General features: G+C 53.0%; 2 protein-coding genes across 2 annotated transcripts in view; one reads left to right on the forward strand and one right to left on the reverse strand.

The window, feature by feature from the left end:
• Positions 1 to 1,863: 1,863 nt before the first annotated feature.
• On the forward strand, positions 1,864 to 3,323 carry LOC104467563 (ubiquinol-cytochrome-c reductase complex assembly factor 2). The gene is given in 4 exon segments (XM_010081385.1): positions 1,864 to 1,920; positions 1,922 to 2,002; positions 2,356 to 2,425; positions 3,144 to 3,323. Coding segments are annotated over 4 exon segments (303 nt in total). The 3' UTR covers positions 3,239 to 3,323.
• A 1,213-nt stretch (positions 3,324 to 4,536) lies between these two features.
• ITPR3 (inositol 1,4,5-trisphosphate receptor, type 3) overlaps positions 4,537 to 20,916 on the reverse strand; it is a gene marked incomplete at its 5' end in the record, with an annotated part of 34,322 nt that continues 17,942 nt past the window's right edge. The window contains 31 exons of the mRNA XM_010081386.1: positions 4,537 to 5,188; positions 5,503 to 5,664; positions 6,168 to 6,328; positions 6,813 to 6,978; positions 7,159 to 7,283; positions 7,706 to 7,801; positions 8,289 to 8,481; positions 8,962 to 9,126; positions 9,236 to 9,408; positions 10,221 to 10,346; positions 11,289 to 11,481; positions 12,044 to 12,154; positions 12,777 to 12,863; positions 13,151 to 13,252; positions 13,513 to 13,608; positions 13,929 to 14,039; positions 14,389 to 14,589; positions 14,950 to 15,134; positions 15,217 to 15,391; positions 16,032 to 16,201; positions 16,435 to 16,525; positions 16,718 to 16,826; positions 16,989 to 17,137; positions 17,257 to 17,441; positions 18,362 to 18,482; positions 18,592 to 18,717; positions 19,015 to 19,140; positions 19,230 to 19,481; positions 19,856 to 20,056; positions 20,234 to 20,356; positions 20,520 to 20,645. Of these exons, the coding sequence (XP_010079688.1) occupies positions 5,120 to 5,188; positions 5,503 to 5,664; positions 6,168 to 6,328; positions 6,813 to 6,978; positions 7,159 to 7,283; positions 7,706 to 7,801; positions 8,289 to 8,481; positions 8,962 to 9,126; positions 9,236 to 9,408; positions 10,221 to 10,346; positions 11,289 to 11,481; positions 12,044 to 12,154; positions 12,777 to 12,863; positions 13,151 to 13,252; positions 13,513 to 13,608; positions 13,929 to 14,039; positions 14,389 to 14,589; positions 14,950 to 15,134; positions 15,217 to 15,391; positions 16,032 to 16,201; positions 16,435 to 16,525; positions 16,718 to 16,826; positions 16,989 to 17,137; positions 17,257 to 17,441; positions 18,362 to 18,482; positions 18,592 to 18,717; positions 19,015 to 19,140; positions 19,230 to 19,481; positions 19,856 to 20,056; positions 20,234 to 20,356; positions 20,520 to 20,645 (4,476 nt within the window). The remainder of the gene's footprint in view (positions 5,189 to 5,502; positions 5,665 to 6,167; positions 6,329 to 6,812; positions 6,979 to 7,158; positions 7,284 to 7,705; positions 7,802 to 8,288; positions 8,482 to 8,961; positions 9,127 to 9,235; positions 9,409 to 10,220; positions 10,347 to 11,288; positions 11,482 to 12,043; positions 12,155 to 12,776; positions 12,864 to 13,150; positions 13,253 to 13,512; positions 13,609 to 13,928; positions 14,040 to 14,388; positions 14,590 to 14,949; positions 15,135 to 15,216; positions 15,392 to 16,031; positions 16,202 to 16,434; positions 16,526 to 16,717; positions 16,827 to 16,988; positions 17,138 to 17,256; positions 17,442 to 18,361; positions 18,483 to 18,591; positions 18,718 to 19,014; positions 19,141 to 19,229; positions 19,482 to 19,855; positions 20,057 to 20,233; positions 20,357 to 20,519; positions 20,646 to 20,916) is intronic.

Below are 20,916 nucleotides of genomic sequence, written 5' to 3' on the forward strand. Positions count from 1 at the left end.
AGGACCCCCAGAGCCTCCCTCGGGTCTCCTCAGGACCCCCCAGAGCTCCCTCAGGTCTCCTCAGGGCCCAAGACAGGCCTTTAATAAACACCAGCCCCAGCAACCATGTAGCTCATTCCTCACGTAGGGCGAGCTGCGGTGCTTGCCAGATTCTTACACCATTTTTCCGCTGTGTGCCTTGGAGAATGCTGCTCCTATGGTTAAGGAAGTGGGATGCAAAGCACTGGGAATTTGTCAGCGCCGAGCAGGAATCAAGTTAGTGAGTGTGTTTTGCTTCCCGTAATGACAGGAGGATCGTGCGATGCCGTGTGGAGTACGTAGAGAAGCGCACCGTTGCCTGGCACTCTAACGAGGCAGTGGTTATAAAATTGGATTCCGGCTATGGTTGTAATTGTGCTGGAGTTTAGGCTTTGGTGTTAAAATAAATTAGAGAAGCTAATGCTTGTCTTGGGCTGCAGACCTTTACAGGCTTGGAGGTGTTGCTGTGGAATGTAAATGTGCCCTTTCTTTGCATAAAAACATTGTTCCAGATATGCGTTTTCTACTTCAAGGGGCCATTATAGGCACCTAATTCTATATTGGTCACCAAAATTGTCTGCAGCAGGCATTTCAGAAAGTGCTTATTACTTTTTCATATACCCAGGACAGCTGAATATGCTGCGCCAATTGGCGACAAGATCCCAAAGCTGCCACTCGTCTTGAAAATCTAAATTGATGCCTGCAGCACTGATGTCAATTTGTATGTATAAAGGCTTAATACAGCAAAGGGAAGTGTCCTGGCAGACAGCAGGAGGAATGTCTGAGAAAAGAACGAGAACCATAAAGGATACTTTATCAGCCTAATGTCTGTTTTATTCGCATGGAATAAGATTTGCTGATTTTACGGGGGTGGAATCCTGTTTCTGCTACCCATTTGATAGCTATTTCTGCTGTCATTGCTAAAGCATTAGCTAGGTCATTTGAAATGTGACTGCAAAATACATTAAGCTGCAGATCACCTGCGGTGTGATGGTGCTTGCTCTTGACACTTTGTCCCTGTGCCCTCTCCCCTGCAGCAGCCATTCCCTCCTCAATAAGGAGAGCCCTCCCCTAGTTTTCCGAGCTTGTGCAGGGGAGGCATTACCCGCCTTGTGCTGAACCTGTGCCAGCATCCCAAGGACAGAAGAGCTGTGTCATTTTATCCTGACATGTTTCTGTGGATACTATTCTTATTCATGTATCCATTTTAATCATTTCTGTTTGATGTCATCGAGCAGCAATGCAGTGTTCTGGTGGAGTTGGCCCCCAATGTGAAATAGAAAACCAAGCTGACATGCCATCCACGCTGCTGAATAGATGGCTCTGCAGGGCAGGTGCACCTGTCCGAGGCACCTAGCAGAGCTTTAGCTATTAGCAAAATCATTCCAACTTACCTAACCAAAACAGAAATCTGTTTACCCTTCACGAACTGTTCAGTGTCTTCATGCTGCTTTTCTGTAATGAATTATGGACTATTTTTAGCCTGCACTAGGATTTTCTAACTCCCATCCTAGTACGTTATCCTATGCTTTAGAATAAACCGGCCTTTGAGCAAGAAGTCTCACAGATTTCACAGCAGTGGCCAATAAATGTGAGAAGAAAACTGTCCAGCAGTATTCTCATTAACTGTGTGTCCACAGTTGTTCAGTCAAATCTTTTTGAGCAGAGTTGAAGGTCCATTCTGGAAATCACACGTCTCGTGATTCTTGTGGGCCAAGCTGGTGAGAAGTGGAAGGGACAGAAGATGATCTGCGTTCTGGAGGAGCGTAAGGGTCACCAGCATCCTGCGCTGCACCGAGAAGTCACCTAAGCTGCTCCGTGACTGTCCTTCTCACAAGCCTTGAAATGAGGTGGTTTTTGCTATGGAGGTTTAAAATATGACTTGTGTGTTACTTTTATCCATTTCCAGATTGCTGACCCGGAGACCTGTGACCAAATGTATGAGAGCTTAGTCAGAATCCATACCAACTACTACAAAAACAAGGTGAGCTTTGGCATTAGCCAACATCCTTCTTTTAGGGGGTGGGTCCCCACCCGCTGCAGTTGCCTGCCTCATCTCAGCAGGGTTTCTGGGAATGTGTAACAGGCAAATGAGTGGTTGGGTGGATGCAGCACTACCTGGTACCTTTGGTCACTCCAGGAAAGCTTCAGCCACCTTGGCCTCTGTGACATGTATGAACAATGCAGATGATAGTTCTTGGTATGGATGGACAGAATTCCTGGAGTGTGAGTGAAAATGATCTGGGACTCTACTGTATGGTGACATTTTAACCTTTTTTAATGCACTACAAGTAACATCTTTTTCTCTCTCTCTCATCTACTTGCTTGTTTATGAAGTACCCACGCCTGAAAGACACAAGCTTCACTGGAGTGACAGTAGAAGATTGCAAGATGATACTATCAACAGGTACTGATAGTGTGCTTGATTTGAGAGTCGGTCAGTGCAGGGGATGAAGTCCATTCTAGTCTTTGTCGTGTTCACTGCATTGCTTCTACTAAACACCTGTGACTACGAGCCAGAATGGGACTGTCGTGCTAGTAGAATGTTTAATGAGGAGTAAGTTCAGGAATAATTGAGGATATCTTCAATAATCTAATCTAATTCAATAAGAGCAAAACGTCTGTTGTATTTTGCACTGGGCAGGAACAGCAAAGGGCTTGCAAGGGCTCTCTGAGATCAGATAGCAGGAACTGTGTGAGAGAAATGCACGTTTGCTGCATCATTCCAAAATGTAGCTCAGCCTCTGTTTCACCATGTTCAAATTCCCTTCAGTATTCTTTTGTATTAGACTTTGAGAGGGAACAGTACTGTGCTGCAGAAATACTCTCAGCCAGATCATTTATCAAGTGCAGCGTAGGAAGCTAGTGCAGTTTTGTTCTGCTCCAGTTCCTAACTTTGATTGCAGTGTGTAGAAACTGAATATTAGTTGCTAGTGATAAGGGACTCCCTGCACAATTGATTGGAAGGAAAACAAACTTGCCTCAGGCCCTGAAATAGAAATTCATTAAGAAGAAAAGTCAAAAAAAGGAAAATACATGTAAGGCAAAGCTGTTCTAAGAAGGCTTTCATTCTTTTGCTTTTCTTTCTCTTTCCCCATCTCTTTCCTTCTCTTCTCCTTTTGCAGATATTCTGAAACAGATGGAAGAGATGAAAAAAGGGCCATGGAAAAAACTGCGAGAAAAGTTTTATGCCAAGAAACCTGAAGAGGACTCAAAGTGATAGGCTAACTCCAGATTCTTCACTGTATATATTCCTAAAGCGCTGTATGTTGCCATGATGAATAAAACCATTTATTCCTCTTAGCAACAGCATTTTTGTTCAGACCTACACTTCACACCCTTCATATTTAGTGCCCCCCTTTTTTTTTTCTTTAAAATCTATGCCACAGCTTAACACATCTGTGCTGAAGCCATATTGGCACAATGTAAAGAACTTTGTGAGGTTAGACCTGATCCTTTGTATTACAATAAATGGAACAACCAGGAGATGCACAGAGCAAGTAGGTGCAGCCACGGTAGCTTTAAATTTGCTTGTGATGATGTGACAATGTGGCTCTGCTCGTGTTTCTGTGTGTTAGCACTGCTGACAGTGAAATTGAGGGATGGATAACTTTAATAGTCACATTTATTTTCCTTTGGAGAAGATAGAAGAGAGGACTGAGGGGGGGGGGCTGTTTCCTGTGGTGACAGTGGAGCAGTGTAAGCGTTTAATTGCGATTTCAATCGAGTGCTGTGGCGGTGTGGTGCTGGTTGAGCTAGCTCTATGCATATCTGAGGGATAAAGGTAGGTTTTAATGACATGTTGGTATAGAGGGCCATAAACAAATTTCCAGTGTGCTTAGTCCATTGCTATGGCCTATTTTTATTCCTTTTTTAAAGCTTTAAAGCTTGCATCAGTGTCTGTTCCTGGTAGGCAGAGGCAGTTACCGCACTGCTTGGCTGGGGAAGGATGAGTGTCTAGAACACAGCTGTGCCAGGACTCTGCTTGGCTCCAGGCAGCACCAACAGCTGCTCCTTTTCATGTATTTGAAGAGTGCTTTCCTGGCAAGTAGTGAAAGAATTTGAAACTTTGCAGCATCCAAAGCTTCAGAAAACAAGGCTGATAGTTCTTCATGGTAGTGTTCTGGAGCATCATCGTACCTTTTAACATTTAACAGCTGGAGCCGAGAGGATTGGGTTGTGGAGGACCTTGGGTAATTCAGCCCTGGTGTGGTTTCAGGTCCTTGGCTTGCTCTGTATTTCTATTTCTAACAGCCCCATGACATACCAGAGTGCACAGGGAGCTTTCTTTACCATGTTTACGTTTTTATTATAACATGATTTTGTATTTAATTTAGTTAAGGCAATTTACACTTCAGTTTTTAAGTAACAACAGTAACAAAAAAAAAAAAGTAAAACATTACACCAGAGATGAAACTAAAACACAGGACACCCCTTCACAGTGAATTCCTGTAAACCTGCAGTCTCCTACTACTACTGCCCAGATCTCCTTGGTCCACAGAAGGCAAAAAAACTAGTTCACACTAGTACAAGCTTGGGAACTCATCAGGTGAGTTAAATGAACAAATCCATCTCCTTGAGTTTAGCTCCTCTTTACTGCACCACAGTGACGAACAGAATTCTTTAAATGGAGAGGGATCGGCATGGAGCAAGTACAGCAAATACGATGGCTGGTTTGCAAAGATCCACGTGTACTAGTGCCACTCTTGGAATAAGTTAAATATTGCAGCCCTACAGCTAGTTCCACTACACCCGAGATGGAGGCCGTCAGAATGTAGCACATGGAGATAAAGATACAACCCTCCACATTTGCAAAATAAAACGAGTTATTGCAATGAGGAATAAAAGTCCTGTATAATTTATCTTCCTACAAGGGCATTAGAGTAACTTGTGGGTCCAGGTATCGTGAGGAATCCTGGCCAGTCCCTGGTTCCCGAATTGCTTACAGCGATCTAAGGAAAACATTGACGGTGAAGCCCATCCGCACGGTCCGGCTTGCTCTGACAGTGGTGTCCAAGCGTGGAACCCAGGAACAAGCAGCCTCGTTAGCTGATACACGTGTAGTCCCTCGGTGGGTGAAGCCGATGCTTCTTCCGCATTCTTAGTGGTTCATGCTATTCTGGACATCCACAAACCCCATCCTTTGTCTGCGCTTCCGCTGCTCTGTCATCTACAGGTCACACAAGGACACAAGTGAGGTAGGAAGCCAGGCTGCCTTTCTGTTCACTAACACGCTCCTCAGGCTGCTTTAAGCATCTGCCAGAAACCCTCTGAGCTGGACTCCAGCTAATGAGGAAGTTAAATACCAAAAATCACACATCCCAGCTGTCCCTGACCCCCCCAAAAAGAGCTGCAGGAGCTCTTTGTATCTGAAGTTGTCCCAGCTTGGGCTGGTTCTGCCTCCTGTTCCTTGCAATTGGTGTCTATTTTGGTAAGGACAGTGAGTTGCTACAGTCAGGTTCCTCTTTTTAAAGTGTTTCATACCTGTTCCTTCAGCTCGTTCAGCTGGGAGGTGAGGTGGGACACCAGCTTCATCGTGGTGTTGAGTTTGTCCTGGAGATTTCTGATCTCGTTCTGTTCCCCTTCCCCCTCATTGCTGACCAGCGACATGGCTCGCATCCGGGGGAACCAGTCAAGGTTCTTGTTCTGGAAAGGTGACCATGGAGAATGGGAGTTTGAGAGGAGGAGGGAAGAGACCCCGTAGGATTTAACAGGAAACCTGCCTCTGCTTAGGGATTAAAGACATTCTCAAAGGCTCATCCTGGCTGTATCTTTGCAAATTTTCCATTAATAGTCCATTTCTAGCCTTTTTTTCTTACAGCCTTCTGGGCTCAAGTCCAGAAGTTTTTCTTTTCTAAATTTCCTTTCCCTCACTTCTTGCCTTGCAATCACCTTGAAGTCACAGTCCCAACTGCTTGGTTCTGCCCTGGGTTAATCCTTAAACACACAATTCACAACATCAAACAGACAACGTGGTGTGGCTCAGATTGCAAAGTGGGAACAACCAGCTAAAAACGAACTACGTTACTAAATATTTCCCAAAAGCTCCTTCTCAAACCTCTTTTTTCTTGGGCAAGCCCCTTGTTCTCTGCTATTTCCCAGGGCAGGAGGCAGGTTGCAATAACGAGCTGCCCTGGGAGGACACGGACCTTTATCATCTGCGCCACGTAACTCTCCGGCCCCGTGTAGTCTGTCTTGTTCTTCACTCGCACCAGCACTATGAAGTACAAGTAGTTCCACATGTTGTGCTCGTATTTAATGTGCTCCTCGAAGGACACCGTCTTGTTGTCAAACTTGTCCCTCTCGAGCCCTGGGAAAGGCAGGTAAGAGGTGAGCGGGCAAGCGCCGGTGAAAGGAAGTACAGACCATTGCATCCTCTCCCAGGCGTGACTTGCAAGAAGAGCTTTTAATAATCAGCCGGCATTTAGCACATGAGCAGCCAAAACGGGGAAAATAACCCAGGACTGTATTTGGGAGGCTTCCATTTAAAGGACTAGCTGGGCTTCCTGCACAAAATGCACCCAGTGGATCTTCTGAGAAAAAAGCAGCTAGGTTTACTGGATTTTTCCCTTTTTTTTAGATGCCTTCTGATGGCTGAAAGCATTCCAGAACATTTTCTGTATTTTATTTTCTTAGTACTATGGTGCTTTTTTTCCCCCCACTAGCTAAGTGATGGTCTCAGGAGCGCGAGATGCACAGCCACAAGAACTCTGCAAACTTTTTTCCTTTCCTTAACCTTAGGGGAAAGGAAGAGCTTTGGGGCAATTCCTCCACACCCAGGTCCCAGCACTCACCACATATGAAGCAGGTCGTCTTCAGGATCTCTTCTTTCTTTTGCTTCTCGCTCCTCAGATCAGCAAAGGTATCAATAATGACCCCAAAGATGAGGTTAAGGACGATAATAATGACAATAAAGAAGAAGAGGAGGTCGTAGACAACCCGAGCAGGAAACAAGGACTCCTGGAAGGGATGAAAGGGATAAATGTGGGTAAAATAAAAAAATGTGTGTAAATAAAAGCGCTGGGGGACAGTGTGGGTGACAGAGCGGGAGGTGTCACAGCTCCCAGGGAGGGAGGGCACAGCAGTAAACACAGCAGGACTTTGCAGAAGAAAAGGGTCGCAGGTGCTGCCCAAACTCACATCCTTCGACGGCTTCCGCAGAATGTCGCCCACGCCCCCGCCGTTGCGCAGCCCGTGGTTCAGGACCGTGACGATGCACATGAGCAGCGTGTCGCAGGCGCGTTCCCACTGCTCGGCGGCTGTTTCTAGAGTACCAGAGGGGGAAATAAAAGCAAAAACCCAGAGCATAGGCAGAGCTCCAGTACCAGACCAGTACAAAGAGTCCAGAGCTGCTGCAGCGATGCAGCGACAGATCTCCTGGGAGCAGCGGCTCCTCGGGGGTCTCCCAACCAGCAACTTCCCAGCAGCTCCTCCAGCAGCTGTGGAGGTGTTTGGCTCAGTGCTCCCGAAGCTCCCACTTCCTTTACAACTACATTGAATCTGCTTCAACATTTTTTTATGCCAGGGTCAGTGCAAAATTTGAAGGCCTTTTGCCTAATACGTGCCAGAAAGTGGGTTGTTTGTTTCCATCTCTGACAAGTTCGGATTTTTCTGAGCTCGCTGACAAACCAGGCAGCCAACCTCCCCTGCCACCAACAGAGCCAACCCTTCTAATGAGCTCCCTTACCTTGCAAGGCAGTGGGCACAGCAGAGCAGCTGATTTTGTCACCGCTGCACGACTCCATGAAGGTCTCCACGTTCCTTTGCATCCCCAAGGGGTCATCTGCAAGGAAAAGAGAGCGCAGCCTTGGCAGAGCATCCTCCTCCCTTCGTAAAGCTCTCCACTGCTGTCACGAGTGCTTTTCAACTGCCTCTCCTTAGAGCTTTCAAGCTTCTTGAAAAAAACCTGCTTCGCATCCTCCTAGCCTTCTCTAGGCTGTGAATCTTTTGCTCAGGTTTCAGTAAGACCTCTAGAACTTCATTTGTAGCTGTCCCCCCCCTTCTCTGCCATCACTCCTGGCCCCCAACCCTGTGTTCTGCAGCATGAGATCCCTCCTCCACCAGCCACCTCCTCTGCCAGTCTCAAAACCAGCGCGACCAGTTTGCACCAAGGGTGTAAAACCCATGACGCACACACACACAGACACGTGCGTGCTTTTGCAGCGGGGAGGGAGCAGATCTCCTGCAATGGTCCAGCTGCAGAGGGGGACCCCACGCTCTGCCTGGCCCCCCTCCAGCCCCGCAGCCAGCGGGGGCGAGGGCAGACCAACCTCTGGCTTTGCTGTCCGGCAGCCGGTCCACCTCCAGGATGAAGTCATCCTTCAGGAAGAGGAAGCCCACGATGGAGAAGAGGTAGACGAGGATGAGAGCCAGGAGGGCTGTCAGCAGGATGGAGCGCCCGTTCCGCGTCACGCTTTTGATGACATTAAACAAGGTCTCCTCGCGGTAGATCAAGTCAAACAGCTGAAAGGAGCCAGGGGGAAAGAAATGCCATGGAGTGCTTTTCTGGATAATGCCTGGCCTACCTCTAGCCCCTTTTATCCTGCGATCTTGGCTCACTCAGCAGACCTTGACCAACTTTCACACAAAGCATTTACGTCTCCCAGTTGACTGTGGGGAGGCAGAGAAGAATGAAGCGACTTATGCACAGCGGGAGAGCCCAGAATAGGACACACGCACCCTGCCTCTGCCCTCCCCAGCTCACGTTGTCTCCCAGCTGACCCAGATAAAGCACAGAACGAGACAGAGAGCAAAAGACCAGGAGAGAGACAGTCACAGATACTGTCAGAAGGTGGAAAGATCAGCCTACGCCAAGATCAGAGCACAGGGAATTGTTCTCACTGCTCTTATCCATCAGCCCCTGGAAGGTGTCACAGGAACCTTCCAGCTTCTAACGGGGCAGACAGGCTGCCACCGCACCCCAAATATCTCCATCTATTGTACCAGGATGCTGTAGAAGAGTTCGTGCACAAAGAGTCCCAGGACGCTCGTGATGATGTAGCCAACGTGGTAAAGAAACTCCACATCCATGATCATGGCCTTGTAGCCTCGGATGAAGGTCCCGCGATTGCCCACGAAGCTCACCACAAACACGATCTTGTTGGTCAGCTGGGGAACAACCAGAGACGGGAGGCAGTGGGGTTTGCTGCACTTTGGGAATGCAGAACAGCCTCGTGGGCTGCTGCACTATTTTTTTTCCAGCACGTGGAGAACTTACATTGAGAGTTCCCAGGATGTTCAGAGTGAGTCCGATCCCCAGGTAATAGATCGAGCGCAGGATCAGCGCCACGAGGAGCGGTCTGACGCCGTAGCGCTTGGTGAACAGGGCCATGATGGAGAAGCAGATCAGAATCCAGAAGAGGAGCGAGATCAGCGGGGAATCCAGCACTCCTGGAGAGAGGAGACCCACAGCAATTACACGGCATGAGATTAAATGAACGCTGCTAATCCGACACCGTGCTGCTGTCCAGGCTGTCCAGAAAAACTAATGTGCTTCTTATCAGGGGGAAGAAAGAGAGAAATGATGCTTGACTGCAAAGACTAGTATTGACTGAGATGGTTCTTGCTGATACACTTTTCTAACATCTTTTATCTGAGATCTCAGAACCACTGTAGGGGATGGAGCAGGAACATTTTCTGTCTGTTTCCCATTTCCCAAACAGGAAAGTGCAGCCTTGGGAGAAGAGACTGCTCCCTAAGAAGGAAAGCTGGGGAAGCTCCCTGTACCAGGAATTTGAGCGACAGGATGAGGGGTAATGGTTTTAAGCCGAAAGGGGGGAGATTTAGGTTAGATATTGGTAAGAATTTTTTCCCTGTGCGGGGGGTGAGGCAGTGGCCCAGGTCGCCCAGGGAAGCTGTGGATGCCCCATCCCTGGAGGGGTTCAAGGCCAGGCTGGATGAGGCTTTGGGCAACCTGGGCTAGTGGGAGGTGTCCCTGCCCATGGCAGGGGGTGGCACTGGGTGGTCTCTAAGGTCCCTTCCAAACCAAACCATCCTGTGACTCTATGAAGAAGGAAGCAGTGGGAGGGCTGCCAACTGAGATTTTGACTCAGTCTCTTCCTTTGCCCAGCAGAAAGGTCTTGGGGCTTTAGGAGTCAAAAGGAGACTGAGGGTGGGGGGTACAGGTAAGGGGACCAGTCTTCCTGCATAGGAGGGTCCCTTTTTCTTCCACTTGGAGGAGCAGCAGACGCTGGGGCACTTACCCATGGAAGTGGCTTCCACATAGGGGTAGAAGAAAGCAATGATAATGTTGATGAAGACAGCCAGGTTGAAGGAAATGCTTCCCCAGAGAGTCATTCTGCGGGAGAACCAGTACATCAGCGGCATGCCTGGGGGGAGAGGAGGCAGACACATACATCTCAGCAGCCTTCTGCCAACCGGGGAAGGATTTGTCCTTCCAGATGTACGAGGGGCTCAGCTCAGGACAGCTGGGGGGCCTGGAGGGACCCTCACCTTCCCCTTCCTTCAATACATTAATAAAAACTCCCCCCTCATCTGCTAAAACAGGAGTGCAGGTTCAAAATAATACTGCTCACATTTCTTGGCTTCTCAGCCTTTTGACCTGCGCTGGCACCTTGGAATGAGATCGGCTCTGTCCTCCTCCTCACCCTCCTGCCCATCTCCCACCTCCTCCAGCCTCGTGTCCTTCAAAACAACCTCGTCTTTGTGTTCTCAGTGCTGCTGCTCGGTCCCAGAGGAGACCCAGCCAGCAATTTCCCATCCATACTGGAAAGTTGTTTCCTGCTAAGATAGTTTTGACTGGATCTGCAAGTGTTTGCAGAGCTGCTACGCTCTCTTTGGCTGCACCGCTGTATTTATAGAGTGACTCTCTCTCGAGCTCCTGTTATTCTAAGCCAGGATTTCCGCCCTGATGCAGCCCTGAAAGCACCTCAGCAGGTCTGCAGGGTGCAGAGGAACAAGTCTGATGAACCATATGTAGCTACTAGATTCTGGCTTAGGAGAAAGCAACTGACAATAAATGAAAAGAGGGCTTTCAGGGGGAAAACACCTGCAGGTGTAATCCCCAGGAACGTGCTGTAAGATGCATTTCAGGCTACCAAGGAGCTGCACTAACAGGCACGGAGGAAACACATCCCTGTGCTCTCAGTTAACCTCCACTCCCTGCAAACTGCTGCCTGGGTTGTACCCAGCAAAGTAAGGGGCTCAGAGATGCGATTCCCAGTCTGCAGCCCCAGTCCCACCCCAGGGGCTGTGCAAAGTGCCCGTGCTGGCCAGGGGCAGCCCGCAGGGAAGGTGTGCTTTGCTCTTACTGCGCAGTTTCTTCTGCCACTCCATCTCGTTGTGCAGGAAGGATGACTGGTCGAAGAAATCACTGACTTTGCTGCCCTGCTCGTCCTGCTCCGTGGTGGTGAAGAGCCGGTACTTGGTCTCCTTGGTGAGGAACTCGCAGATGCCAGGCACCGGGAAGATGATCTGCTCCATGCTGCGGTCCAGGCGCACAATCTGCAGGACGCAGGGCGAGGGGGAGGCTGCTGTCAGATCCTGCTCCTGCTTCAGTTTCCTCTTTCCTAGATCCAGCTGTGCCTCCCCCTCCTCGCTCCCACTCCATCGGGATCCAAATATCACTGGCCACGGGTCTGTAACACTAAAAACCGACCCAAAGGCAGCCCTGGCTGTGCTGGAGGAGAGCACACGAACCCGTCCTGGCCCATATTCAAGGAGATCCATGCCAACAACATTAGATCTGAGGAAGAAATGCTTTCCTGGGTGAGGCAGTGGCCCAGGGTGCCCAGAGAAGCTGTGGATGCCCCATCCCTGGAGGGGTTCAAGGCCAGGCTGGATGAGGCTTTGGGCAACCTGGGCTAGTGGGAGGTGTTCCTGCCCATGGCAGGGGGTGCAACTGGATGGTCTCTAAGGTCCCTTCCAACCCAAACCGTTCTGGGATTCTATAAAACAGGGCTGGGAAAGCTCTCAGTGCAAAACAACTGGGCACAAGGCAGCTGGAGCACACATGGGATTCACCGACCACCTGCCTACGGGTGACCCAACAGCTGAGGGCTCTTGCCTCAATCTGGGACGTGTGCTTCTCGTAATACGCCAGCGGGTCTTCCTCTTCCTCCTGGACCGGGGCCGTCGACTTCAGCATCTGCGTCAGCTGCTTGTTATTGAGGCTGAGCTGGGGTGCGGGGAGAGGGAGAGAGGATGAGAGGGGGAGTCACGTCTAACTCTGCCCTGACAACAGCATTCCTCAAAATCTACCAACGCTGATGAGGTTTCAGGGAAAAAGCAAATGAATTAAAGCTTCCTAAAGGGGTACGAGCCCTCCTGGAGGTGACAGACATTCGATTCCCTGCAATAATTACATCCGAACGCTACTAATCCACAAATTACAAATCAATGCCCACAAAACCCCAGGGAAATCATAATCCTGCTGAGCCTCATTCGGGATCTAAGGTATGTAGGCAAGAAGTGACAGCAAAGGACTCAGCCCTCCTTTTTCTGAAGGGAAGGGGAGAAAGCAGGTACCAGCAGGACCCCTCAAGGCCACCAGCTTGTCCCTGCGGCAAGCTGGATGCCACCCTACAGCACAGCCCCCCAAGTGTGCCTCTCCACAGCCTGGTACCCATGCCTTTGGGCTTGTCGTTTTGGCTACAAGGGCACTGATGAGTCTTTTTCTCTTTAGTCCCCCAGGGAACACCAAACCCCATCAAATCTTAAAGAACCAAGCCCAGGGTGGCTCAGCAAGGGTGGGAGAAGCAGCTCTTGGCTCTCCCTCCGTTCCCAAGGTCCCTCCGTACCATGGATGAGATGCCCTCCTCCTCTTCCTCCTGGATTCGCTTCACTGGCTTCAGGAGCTGCTGCAGGGACTTGTTGTGTCGGGAGAGCTGGAAGAAGGACAGCGATAGCAGGGTGAGCACAGGCTGGCGGACAAGGGAGTGGGAGACGGGGTGCACAGGGAGCAGGACAGCCAGCAAGCCTGCGGGCTGGCTTCTCATGGGAGCCAAAAGCCCATTTCCCACCCATGCCTCCCCAAGGAAGCCAGCCTGATCGGAGGAAATGTGAATAAATACAGAGAAAAATGTGCAAATCAGTGAGTGGGAGCCCAGCCCAGCACTGGGAGCCCAGTCTGGCACTGGGAGCCCAGTCCAGCAGGGACCCTGCCGCTCAGTACCTGCAGCGCCAATATATAAATGTTGTGGCCGACTTCCCGGGGGGAAACCTCGGCGTTTTCACACTCCTCCTCCTGCAAATAGGCCTTCTTAATCACGTCGACCTGCAAGGCAGAAAAGCCTGAGGAACCGTGAGCCTCTCCCCATCTCTCCCCATCCCCTTGCCTTGTTTTCCTCCTTTGGCCACAAATGGTTCTGGGAAAACCACGCGACCAGCATGCTCGTGCAGAAGGCGGTGACCAGCAGGATGGCAGAGGAGAAGGTTATTGGATTGTAAATCAGAAAATGCACCAGGACCCACAGGTGGGGGGAGGCTGGGGGCTCCGTGGGGCAAGGTTGGGGGTGTCTCGCTGCCAGCCCTTACCAGTTCCTGCGGGCGGAGGCTGATGAGGATCCGCTCGGCGTTTTCGCTGTCGTGTCTGCTCTCCATGAGAGCCAGGAGGAGCTTGGAGGCATTGTCCTGGCGAGGAGAAACCCTTGCTGAGGGGACCTGTGCCCTGCCTCTGCCCAGGGCCTCAGAGTGGGCAGAACTCCCCCGATCAGCTGCAACCACCCCCATACTAGAAGCATCCAAGCCTCGCATGGGGAGATGCACCAGCCCTGCCCCCCCAAGCCCATGTGCTCCCACCCTCAACGAGCCCAATGCATGCCCAGTCCCCACTCCAGCGGCCACCACACCCCACAGCACCCCCCACGGCCACGCCAGCAAGCCCACGCAGCGATGCCCACGTGGCGATGCCCATGCATGTCCCCACCATCCCAGCCCCAGGCTCTGCCCACCTTCAGCTGCAGGACCAGGTCCATGCGGTACTTGCAGAGGGGACTGATGTCGTTGAGGATGAGGGCAGTGATGATGTCGATCCCGTTGGACTCGTGGGTGACGATGCAGCTCTGGGGGAGCAAAACAATGTGTTATCCTCCCAGCTTCATGTTCCAACACCACCCAGGTCTGAACCAGCGCCCTGCCTACAGCACTAACCCTGCCCCATCACCCCAAGCACCCCAAATCTCTCTCTTTCAGAAGGGCACCATTTCCATCACTATATTATTTAACCCCACTTGCACCTACCCAAGCAGCAGATCACAACCCACACAGCATCCCTGTGCACCCTGGGCATCCCTTGCTGCCCACGTTCTCCTCCTGTTCACACCCTGAACCCAAAAACTAGCCCTGGCCCTGCTGCCTTCCCATGCATCCCCCTCAAATCCTCCCTTGGGTGACCCCAAAACACCCACAGACCTGGTTCTCGTGGCAGGGCCCCTGGCAGTACTCGGTCAGGGTCTCCAGGGTCTGGGTGATGAGGGCCACGTTGTACTCATTGATGTAGAGACCCAGCAGCCCCAGCCCCCCCGTGGTGCTGCCGCACATGATGTCGAGGAACTGCAGCGTCTCGCACACCAGGTTGTAGTTGGTCTTGTTGTTCTGGCACCGGAGGAAGTTCTGGCGAGGAAAGTCTGGAGTTATGGGGCTGAGCAGCATCCCTCTGACAGGGGTCAGTCCTGATCCCCCTCCCAAACCCCCTCCAGCTGCAGTTTGATGGAGAATTGGGCTGGGACCACTCCTGGAATACACAGACCTCCAAATGCAGCACTCAGTCCCACGGACAGTCGTGCCATGAAGGGCTCCTTCCACACCATGAAAAGCCATCCATAAGGATGGTGCATTTGCAGATGGGGAAACTGAGGCACAGAGCAGCTGGTGCAATGCCTTTACGGCCCCAATTAGGGCAAATCCCAGCCTTGCCTCACCCCAGACCTATGGCTGCCCTGATCCCCCGACCTTCACAGCCCCAGGACCAACCTGCAGGTCCCGGTTGTGGTTCTCACAGAGCAGCTGCAGGAATCGCAGGATAGGCTCCATGATCAGGACCGTCACCCCCATCTCGTTGTTCTGCCCCTGCTCCCCAGTGTCATGGCCCTTCCGGAACCCTATGGCCATGGGGTAGCGGGAGGGGGTGCCAGGCATCACGAAGGTGTCTCCTCGTCCTAGAGAGCAAGCCAACCTCGTTAGCACCGTGCTCTCCAACGAGCCAGACGTTGGCTCTGCCAAGGGGACGCAGCCCTGTACCTTTGGTGCCAGGGTCAGGCTCGTCTTTGTCCTCACGGGGCTTGTTCCCGATGTCACTCATGTTGACAGACACCGTAGACTTGGTCTCCTGCTGTGCCTTCTTCATCCGGTCATGCAAAACTTTGAAGAACTTCTCGGACTTCTTGTCGCTCATCATGAGGTTGTAAAAGGATTTCTGGGAGGAGGGAGGACAGCCGTTTGTGTATCCGTCATGGGGTCCCAATTACCCCTCCCTGCCCCGCTGCTCTGGCACCCTCCAGCACTCAAGATCTCATCTGAGAGAACCTGGCAAGGGGGTTTATTTCCACGCAGCAGCAGCACAGCCCTGCCACTGCGCTCTCCTTCACCCCAGGCAGGGTTAGGGACAGAGCAAGCAGCAATTACAGCACTTCCAAGCCTGGAACCCTACTGGTTTTTTCATGTACAATTTTTCAGCTTCCCTGTGGTGCTAAAAGATTCAAGATAACCCACGAGTCACTACCCAAAAGCTGCAGCCCTGAGCCATTTTAGCGATACCCGGCAGAGGGCATCAGCATTACTCCAGAAACACCCTGCAACACCCTGCCCCTCTCTCAGCATCCAGCCCTCCAGCTGCAAAACTCAAAACCAGACACATTGCTGCATTTCCTCCTCTGGCTGGCCAGCAAACACATGCAACCAAACAGTATTTTGGCAAAGTCTGCTGCCCAGGGGCCAGCCCAGGACTGAGCACTGCCCTGCACCCTCATCTTCCATCCTCTGGGACCATTGCACTGCACCCATCAAACCGCGGCTGCCCCATCCCCTGGATCCACCCTGCAGCCGGGGCTCGGCACCTGGATCTCGGTGTTGCCTCCGTCCAGCAGCCGGATGGCAAGCAGGATGCTCTCTTGGAAGATCTTCTCGTTCTTGGTGTTCATGATGAGGTCGGCCACCAGCTTGGTGGCCCCTTCTCGGTCCAGCCGGCACTGGACAGCAGCGATAGCCGACCAGTCCTGGTCTTGACCTGCATAAGGGGACACGGAGGGATGTCACGGTGCAGGAGAGCGAGCACAGCAAAACCACTGCCAGGGGCATCCCAGTCCCATGCCTTCATCACCCCAAATCCTTTACTCCCACGGAGGCAGGGGCATGGTGACCAGTTACAGCCCTGATCCCACCACGGCTCGGGAGCTGGGCATTCGAGGGGTATGTGAGCAGCACAGAGACACGGGGAAGGTGCAGGAGAGAGACACTCACCTCCCCCAGCAGCATCCATGATTTCTCCCTTGGAGCCAGACTTCTTGTTCTGCAGGTAATTGTTCAGGAGCATTTTCCGCAGCAGGTTGCCCTGCCAAGACAAATAAACGTCATGAGGCTCCCAACGCCAGGGCCAGAGCGGAAGGAGGCTGGTGGAGACGCGGGGAAAGGTCCGTGTAGCTGTCTCGGAGCTGCAGCGGGGAGGGCACTGCCAGCCTGGGGGGCAGGGGCTGCACAGACAAGGAGCAGGGCTGAGGACGTGCCATGGGACCGTGGTGCTCACCCTCTCGCCGTACTTGTTCCTTTTCACCAGCATCTGCTGCAGTGTCCTCAGCACCTTGATGCACAGCTTCTCCTCCGTCTCCATGAGGTCCTTGGTGTGCTGCACCAGCCTGGCACAGCAGAGCCACCGTCACACAGCCAAAAGGGTCCCCAAGGGCACAGCCCCACCACCCCTCCGCTCTGCAGGTGCACACCAGGATGCACAACCCACAAAGGATGGAGGTCACCAGCCCTCCCCAGCCAACCCCATGGCAACCGCAGAGCATCCTCACTTGGACAGGAAACCTCCACTCTCGCATCGCTGAAACGCCTCCGTCCCCTCCATGAAAAGCAGCTCGGGCCGGTGGAGGACATCCACCAGGACGGACAGCTCAGCCTCCACCAGTGGTTTCAAACGATCCTCCAGGGCGCTGATGATGTCCTACAAGCCACAGAACATACCTTTAGGAGACGTGAGCACGGGAGAGGGACCCCTGCAATGCCAGCACCTTCTTGCTGCCATGCACTGACCCACACCACCATCATCCCCCTGCCCCATACCTGCAGCTTCTCTATGATGTTCTTGTAGTCCCACTGGTTGGGGGTGGTGGAAACGCGGGGAAAGGTCCGTGTGGCCGTTTTGTAGCTGGACGCGTTCCTCTGCACGGTGCTGGTGGAGCTGCTGTTGAGCAGGGAGCTGATGTGGGCGTCCAGGTCCATGGGCAGAGCGATGGAGCGGCTCTTGGCTGCGGGAGACAGAACCAGGATTGGGATCAGCAACCACCCAGCTCATCCCATCAGCTGGGTCCTATGCCACCGCCTTGGGCCAGGCACCCCTTCACCAGCTCTTTCATTTGCCTCTGCACGGTGCTGGTGGAGCTGCTGTTGAGCAGGGAGCTGATGTGGGCGTCCAGGTCCATGGGCAGAGCGATGGAGCGGCTCTTGGCTGCGGGAGACAGAACCAGGATTGGGATCAGCAACCACCCAGCTCATCCCATCAGCTGGGTCCTATGCCACCGCCTTGGGCCAGGCACCCCTTCACCAGCTCTTTCATTTGGGTTAAATATAAAAGTAAAGCTCTCCAGGCTAGTGAGGGGGGGAGTATCTCCATCCATCCCTCCCCACTGCAGCCCAACACTGCCCACAGCCCCCCCAGCCCAATGTAGGACGGGAGGAGGCACCACCTCCAGTTTTTGGTTGGGAGAGCCCAGCGTGGAGATGCTGTAAGCACCCTGGCTAAAATTACCAAGGGAAATCCCCACCCAGTGCCTAACCACCAAGCAATCCTTTCCACGCGGTGACTCAGTGCTCACAACCTGAGTCAGGCTGAGGGCAAAGTCCCAGCGAGGGAAAACCACCATAAAACGCTGGCTTTGTTTCCAGGCCCTTCACCAGCAGGGACACACCAGGGATCTCGCAACCAAGGCCAGGCTTCAGTTATCCCCACACCACCCTGGTCACGCCCGGAGATGTAGCTCAAAAAAAAAAAACACATCCCAGAGCCAAACCTCCCCATTCCTGGCCAGCAGCCTCTCACTGGGGTGCCCTGCCAAGACCCGCCGTAGAGAAGATGGCTCTTGCTTAGTGCTGGAGCAGAGGCAGCCGAGAGTGACTGCATCCTCCTGGTCGGCTGGGCACAGAGCATCCCTCCGGCGCGGGTCCTTACCGACCATGGCCAGCGTGCGGATACAGGCTTCCACCGAGCTCTTGTGCTGCTGCTGCAGCCAGGGACACTCCAGCAGCCTCATGGTGGACTGGAGAAGCTGCACCACGATGGTCTGGTGGGTCTGAAGGAGAGAGCAGGCAGGTATGGATCAATGCAAGGTGTGTCTGGACCTCGTTTTGGAGAGGGGGGTTCAATGAGCCTCGTTCCTCCCCCGGCCACAGCCTCATTACCTGCAGCGAGGTGCTGTTCTCCGAGAAGGGGGAGCTGAAGAACGCGTTGATGGTGTCCAGCACCACCGTCAGCACGTACTTCTCCAGCGTGGGATCTGGCAGGCGCTTCTCTCGCTTCTTGCACATCTGCGAGGAGAAGGGAGGATGCTGATGGCACCAGGGCGAGCGTGCATCCTGGTCAGATGCTGCTGGCACTGCTGGGACCTTGCTGAGCCAAGGGACATGGCTCGTGACACAGCTCCTGGGTCTATGGCAGAGCTCTGACTGCTCCCCAGCCCCTCATGTGGCAGCTACACAAGTCCCCATGGTGCCCATGCCCCATGACTGGCTCCCCAGGTTTCGAGGGAGCCTTGGTGACACCATCCCCACTCGCTGCAGCAGCCATCGCTGCTGTGTCCCTCCCACCCAACCCTCCCCACGCACCCGGGCCATGTCCAGGGTGAAGTTCTCAAAGAGGGTCCAGATGTGGTTACTGGTGTAGATCTCCTTCATCTCCACTTCTGTGTCCACGTAGCAGTGGTTGACGAAGTTCACGTAAGCCATCTTCACCTGCCGGAAAGGGAGGGGGGCACAGGCACCATCAGGAGAAGACAATCAGTGGAAAGCCACTGGTACCCTCCTTGCTGGGCACCCTGTACCTCTGTGATGCAATCCTCGTGGGTCACCACCCGCACCACATCCTCCAAGGGCAGCAGGGACGTGCACTTGATCTCCGTGTAGACGTTCTTGCCCTCGGCGCAGGCGGCCAGCAGGTCTACCAGCGAGATGTGGTACATCAGCGGGCTGTTCTCCTCCACCCCGTCCCTAGCTGCTGTCATCATCTCCAGGAGGGTGGACAGTGAAGCCTTGTCGTTGTAGAAAACCACCACATCATCCCCGGCGTTGGTGAGCTGCAAGGGAAGGGCCAGTGGTCACCGCTCCAGAGAAAGAGGGTCAAGAACCTCAGAAGGCAGAAAGCGGTGTCCTCTGCAGCGGGGCGACGAGAGGCAGCAGCCGGTGGAGGGCAAAAGGGCCGTGCATTTACAGGGAAAACCTAGCATTTGCAGTGTAATAAAAAAAAAATCACAGCTTGTGGGACTCCAAAGTGGTTATTGACTCTTGGACCTTGCACTAAGCTCCTGGAGATGTTTCCTACTCCAGGGAGAAGCCAGCATGGCTGGGAAGGCTGCTCCTCAAGGAAGAAGCCAGTGGTGCACCTCTGGGGTGCCCATGCCCTGCTACACCCCCCGCTCACACCTCATGGGCTTGGGGGAGAGGTGCTCACCTCGGTCATGATCATGTCCTGGCACTTCTTCACGTACTTGCCCTCAGCCTTGATGATGGTGTGGAGGAAGTCGAGGTACTGCACGTGGCGGCCGTGGGTGGCCACGCAGTGGATGAAGTGCTGTGGCACTGTCTCGTTGATCTCCGAGCAGAGCTGGTAGTTGTTGAGGAAGATGTGCTGCATCGTCTCAGCCTCCAGAAGCTGTGGGACCAGAGGAGCAGAGTGAGGCTGGAGTGCTGCGAGAACAGCCTCCCTTCCTGCCTTGACCTTTCCTCTCCCTGGGTCTCCTCCTGGCTTTTGTAGCTCTTGCTCTCAGCCCAAGGAGCAGTACCAAAGTCTCTCCCTGTGCTGCTCCACCCTTTGGTCCCCTCTCCTTACCCCTGGGGTCAGGAAGAGGTTGAGGTGTTTGTGCAGCAGGGCTTGGTTTTCCTGATTGCCAGCACAAAACTTCTGCAGAAACTGGTGGGTGAATTTCAGGATCTCTATCATCTTGGCATCACCCTGAGGAAGGGCAGAGAAGAGAAATACCCAGAGTTGGCAAGGGATGGAGAGCAGCAGCAGGCTGCTGCCCCCCCTGCCCTGCCCAGCTGCAGGACCCAGCCGTGCAGGGGGGTCCCTGCATCCCCCAGCCCTTGCCCTGGACACCCAGCTGCTTCCCCCCCACCTTCTCATACGGGATCTGCAGCAGATCCAGCATCACTTTGTGGGCGTCCATATTCTTCAGCAGGCGCTGCTGCTTCTTGCGCACTTGCTCTCCGACCCCGCACATCTTATTCAGCCGCTCCAGGATCTGGGGAGAGAAGGACCATGGCAGAGGGGAACCGAACCTGGGAGCCCATCAGGATGGCCACCAGCACTGGGGGCTTGTTTGCAATCCAGATGTGCCCTCCATAATCCCAGGTGCTCCCTGCATCGCTCACAAATTGTGGCACCCCCCTCAAAAATCCTCTTTGCAGTGCCACACAGAGAGCCCTCATACCCATCACCAACCCTCTCCCCTCCAGTCCCCCCAGTTCGAAGTTCCCTCATGAGCCCTAGGGACATAACAGGGCTCATTTCTG

Source organism: Pterocles gutturalis, unplaced genomic scaffold (genome assembly GCF_000699245.1).
Source record: "Pterocles gutturalis isolate BGI_N339 unplaced genomic scaffold, ASM69924v1 scaffold22124, whole genome shotgun sequence".
Classification (NCBI taxonomy): domain Eukaryota; kingdom Metazoa; phylum Chordata; class Aves; order Pterocliformes; family Pteroclidae; genus Pterocles; species Pterocles gutturalis.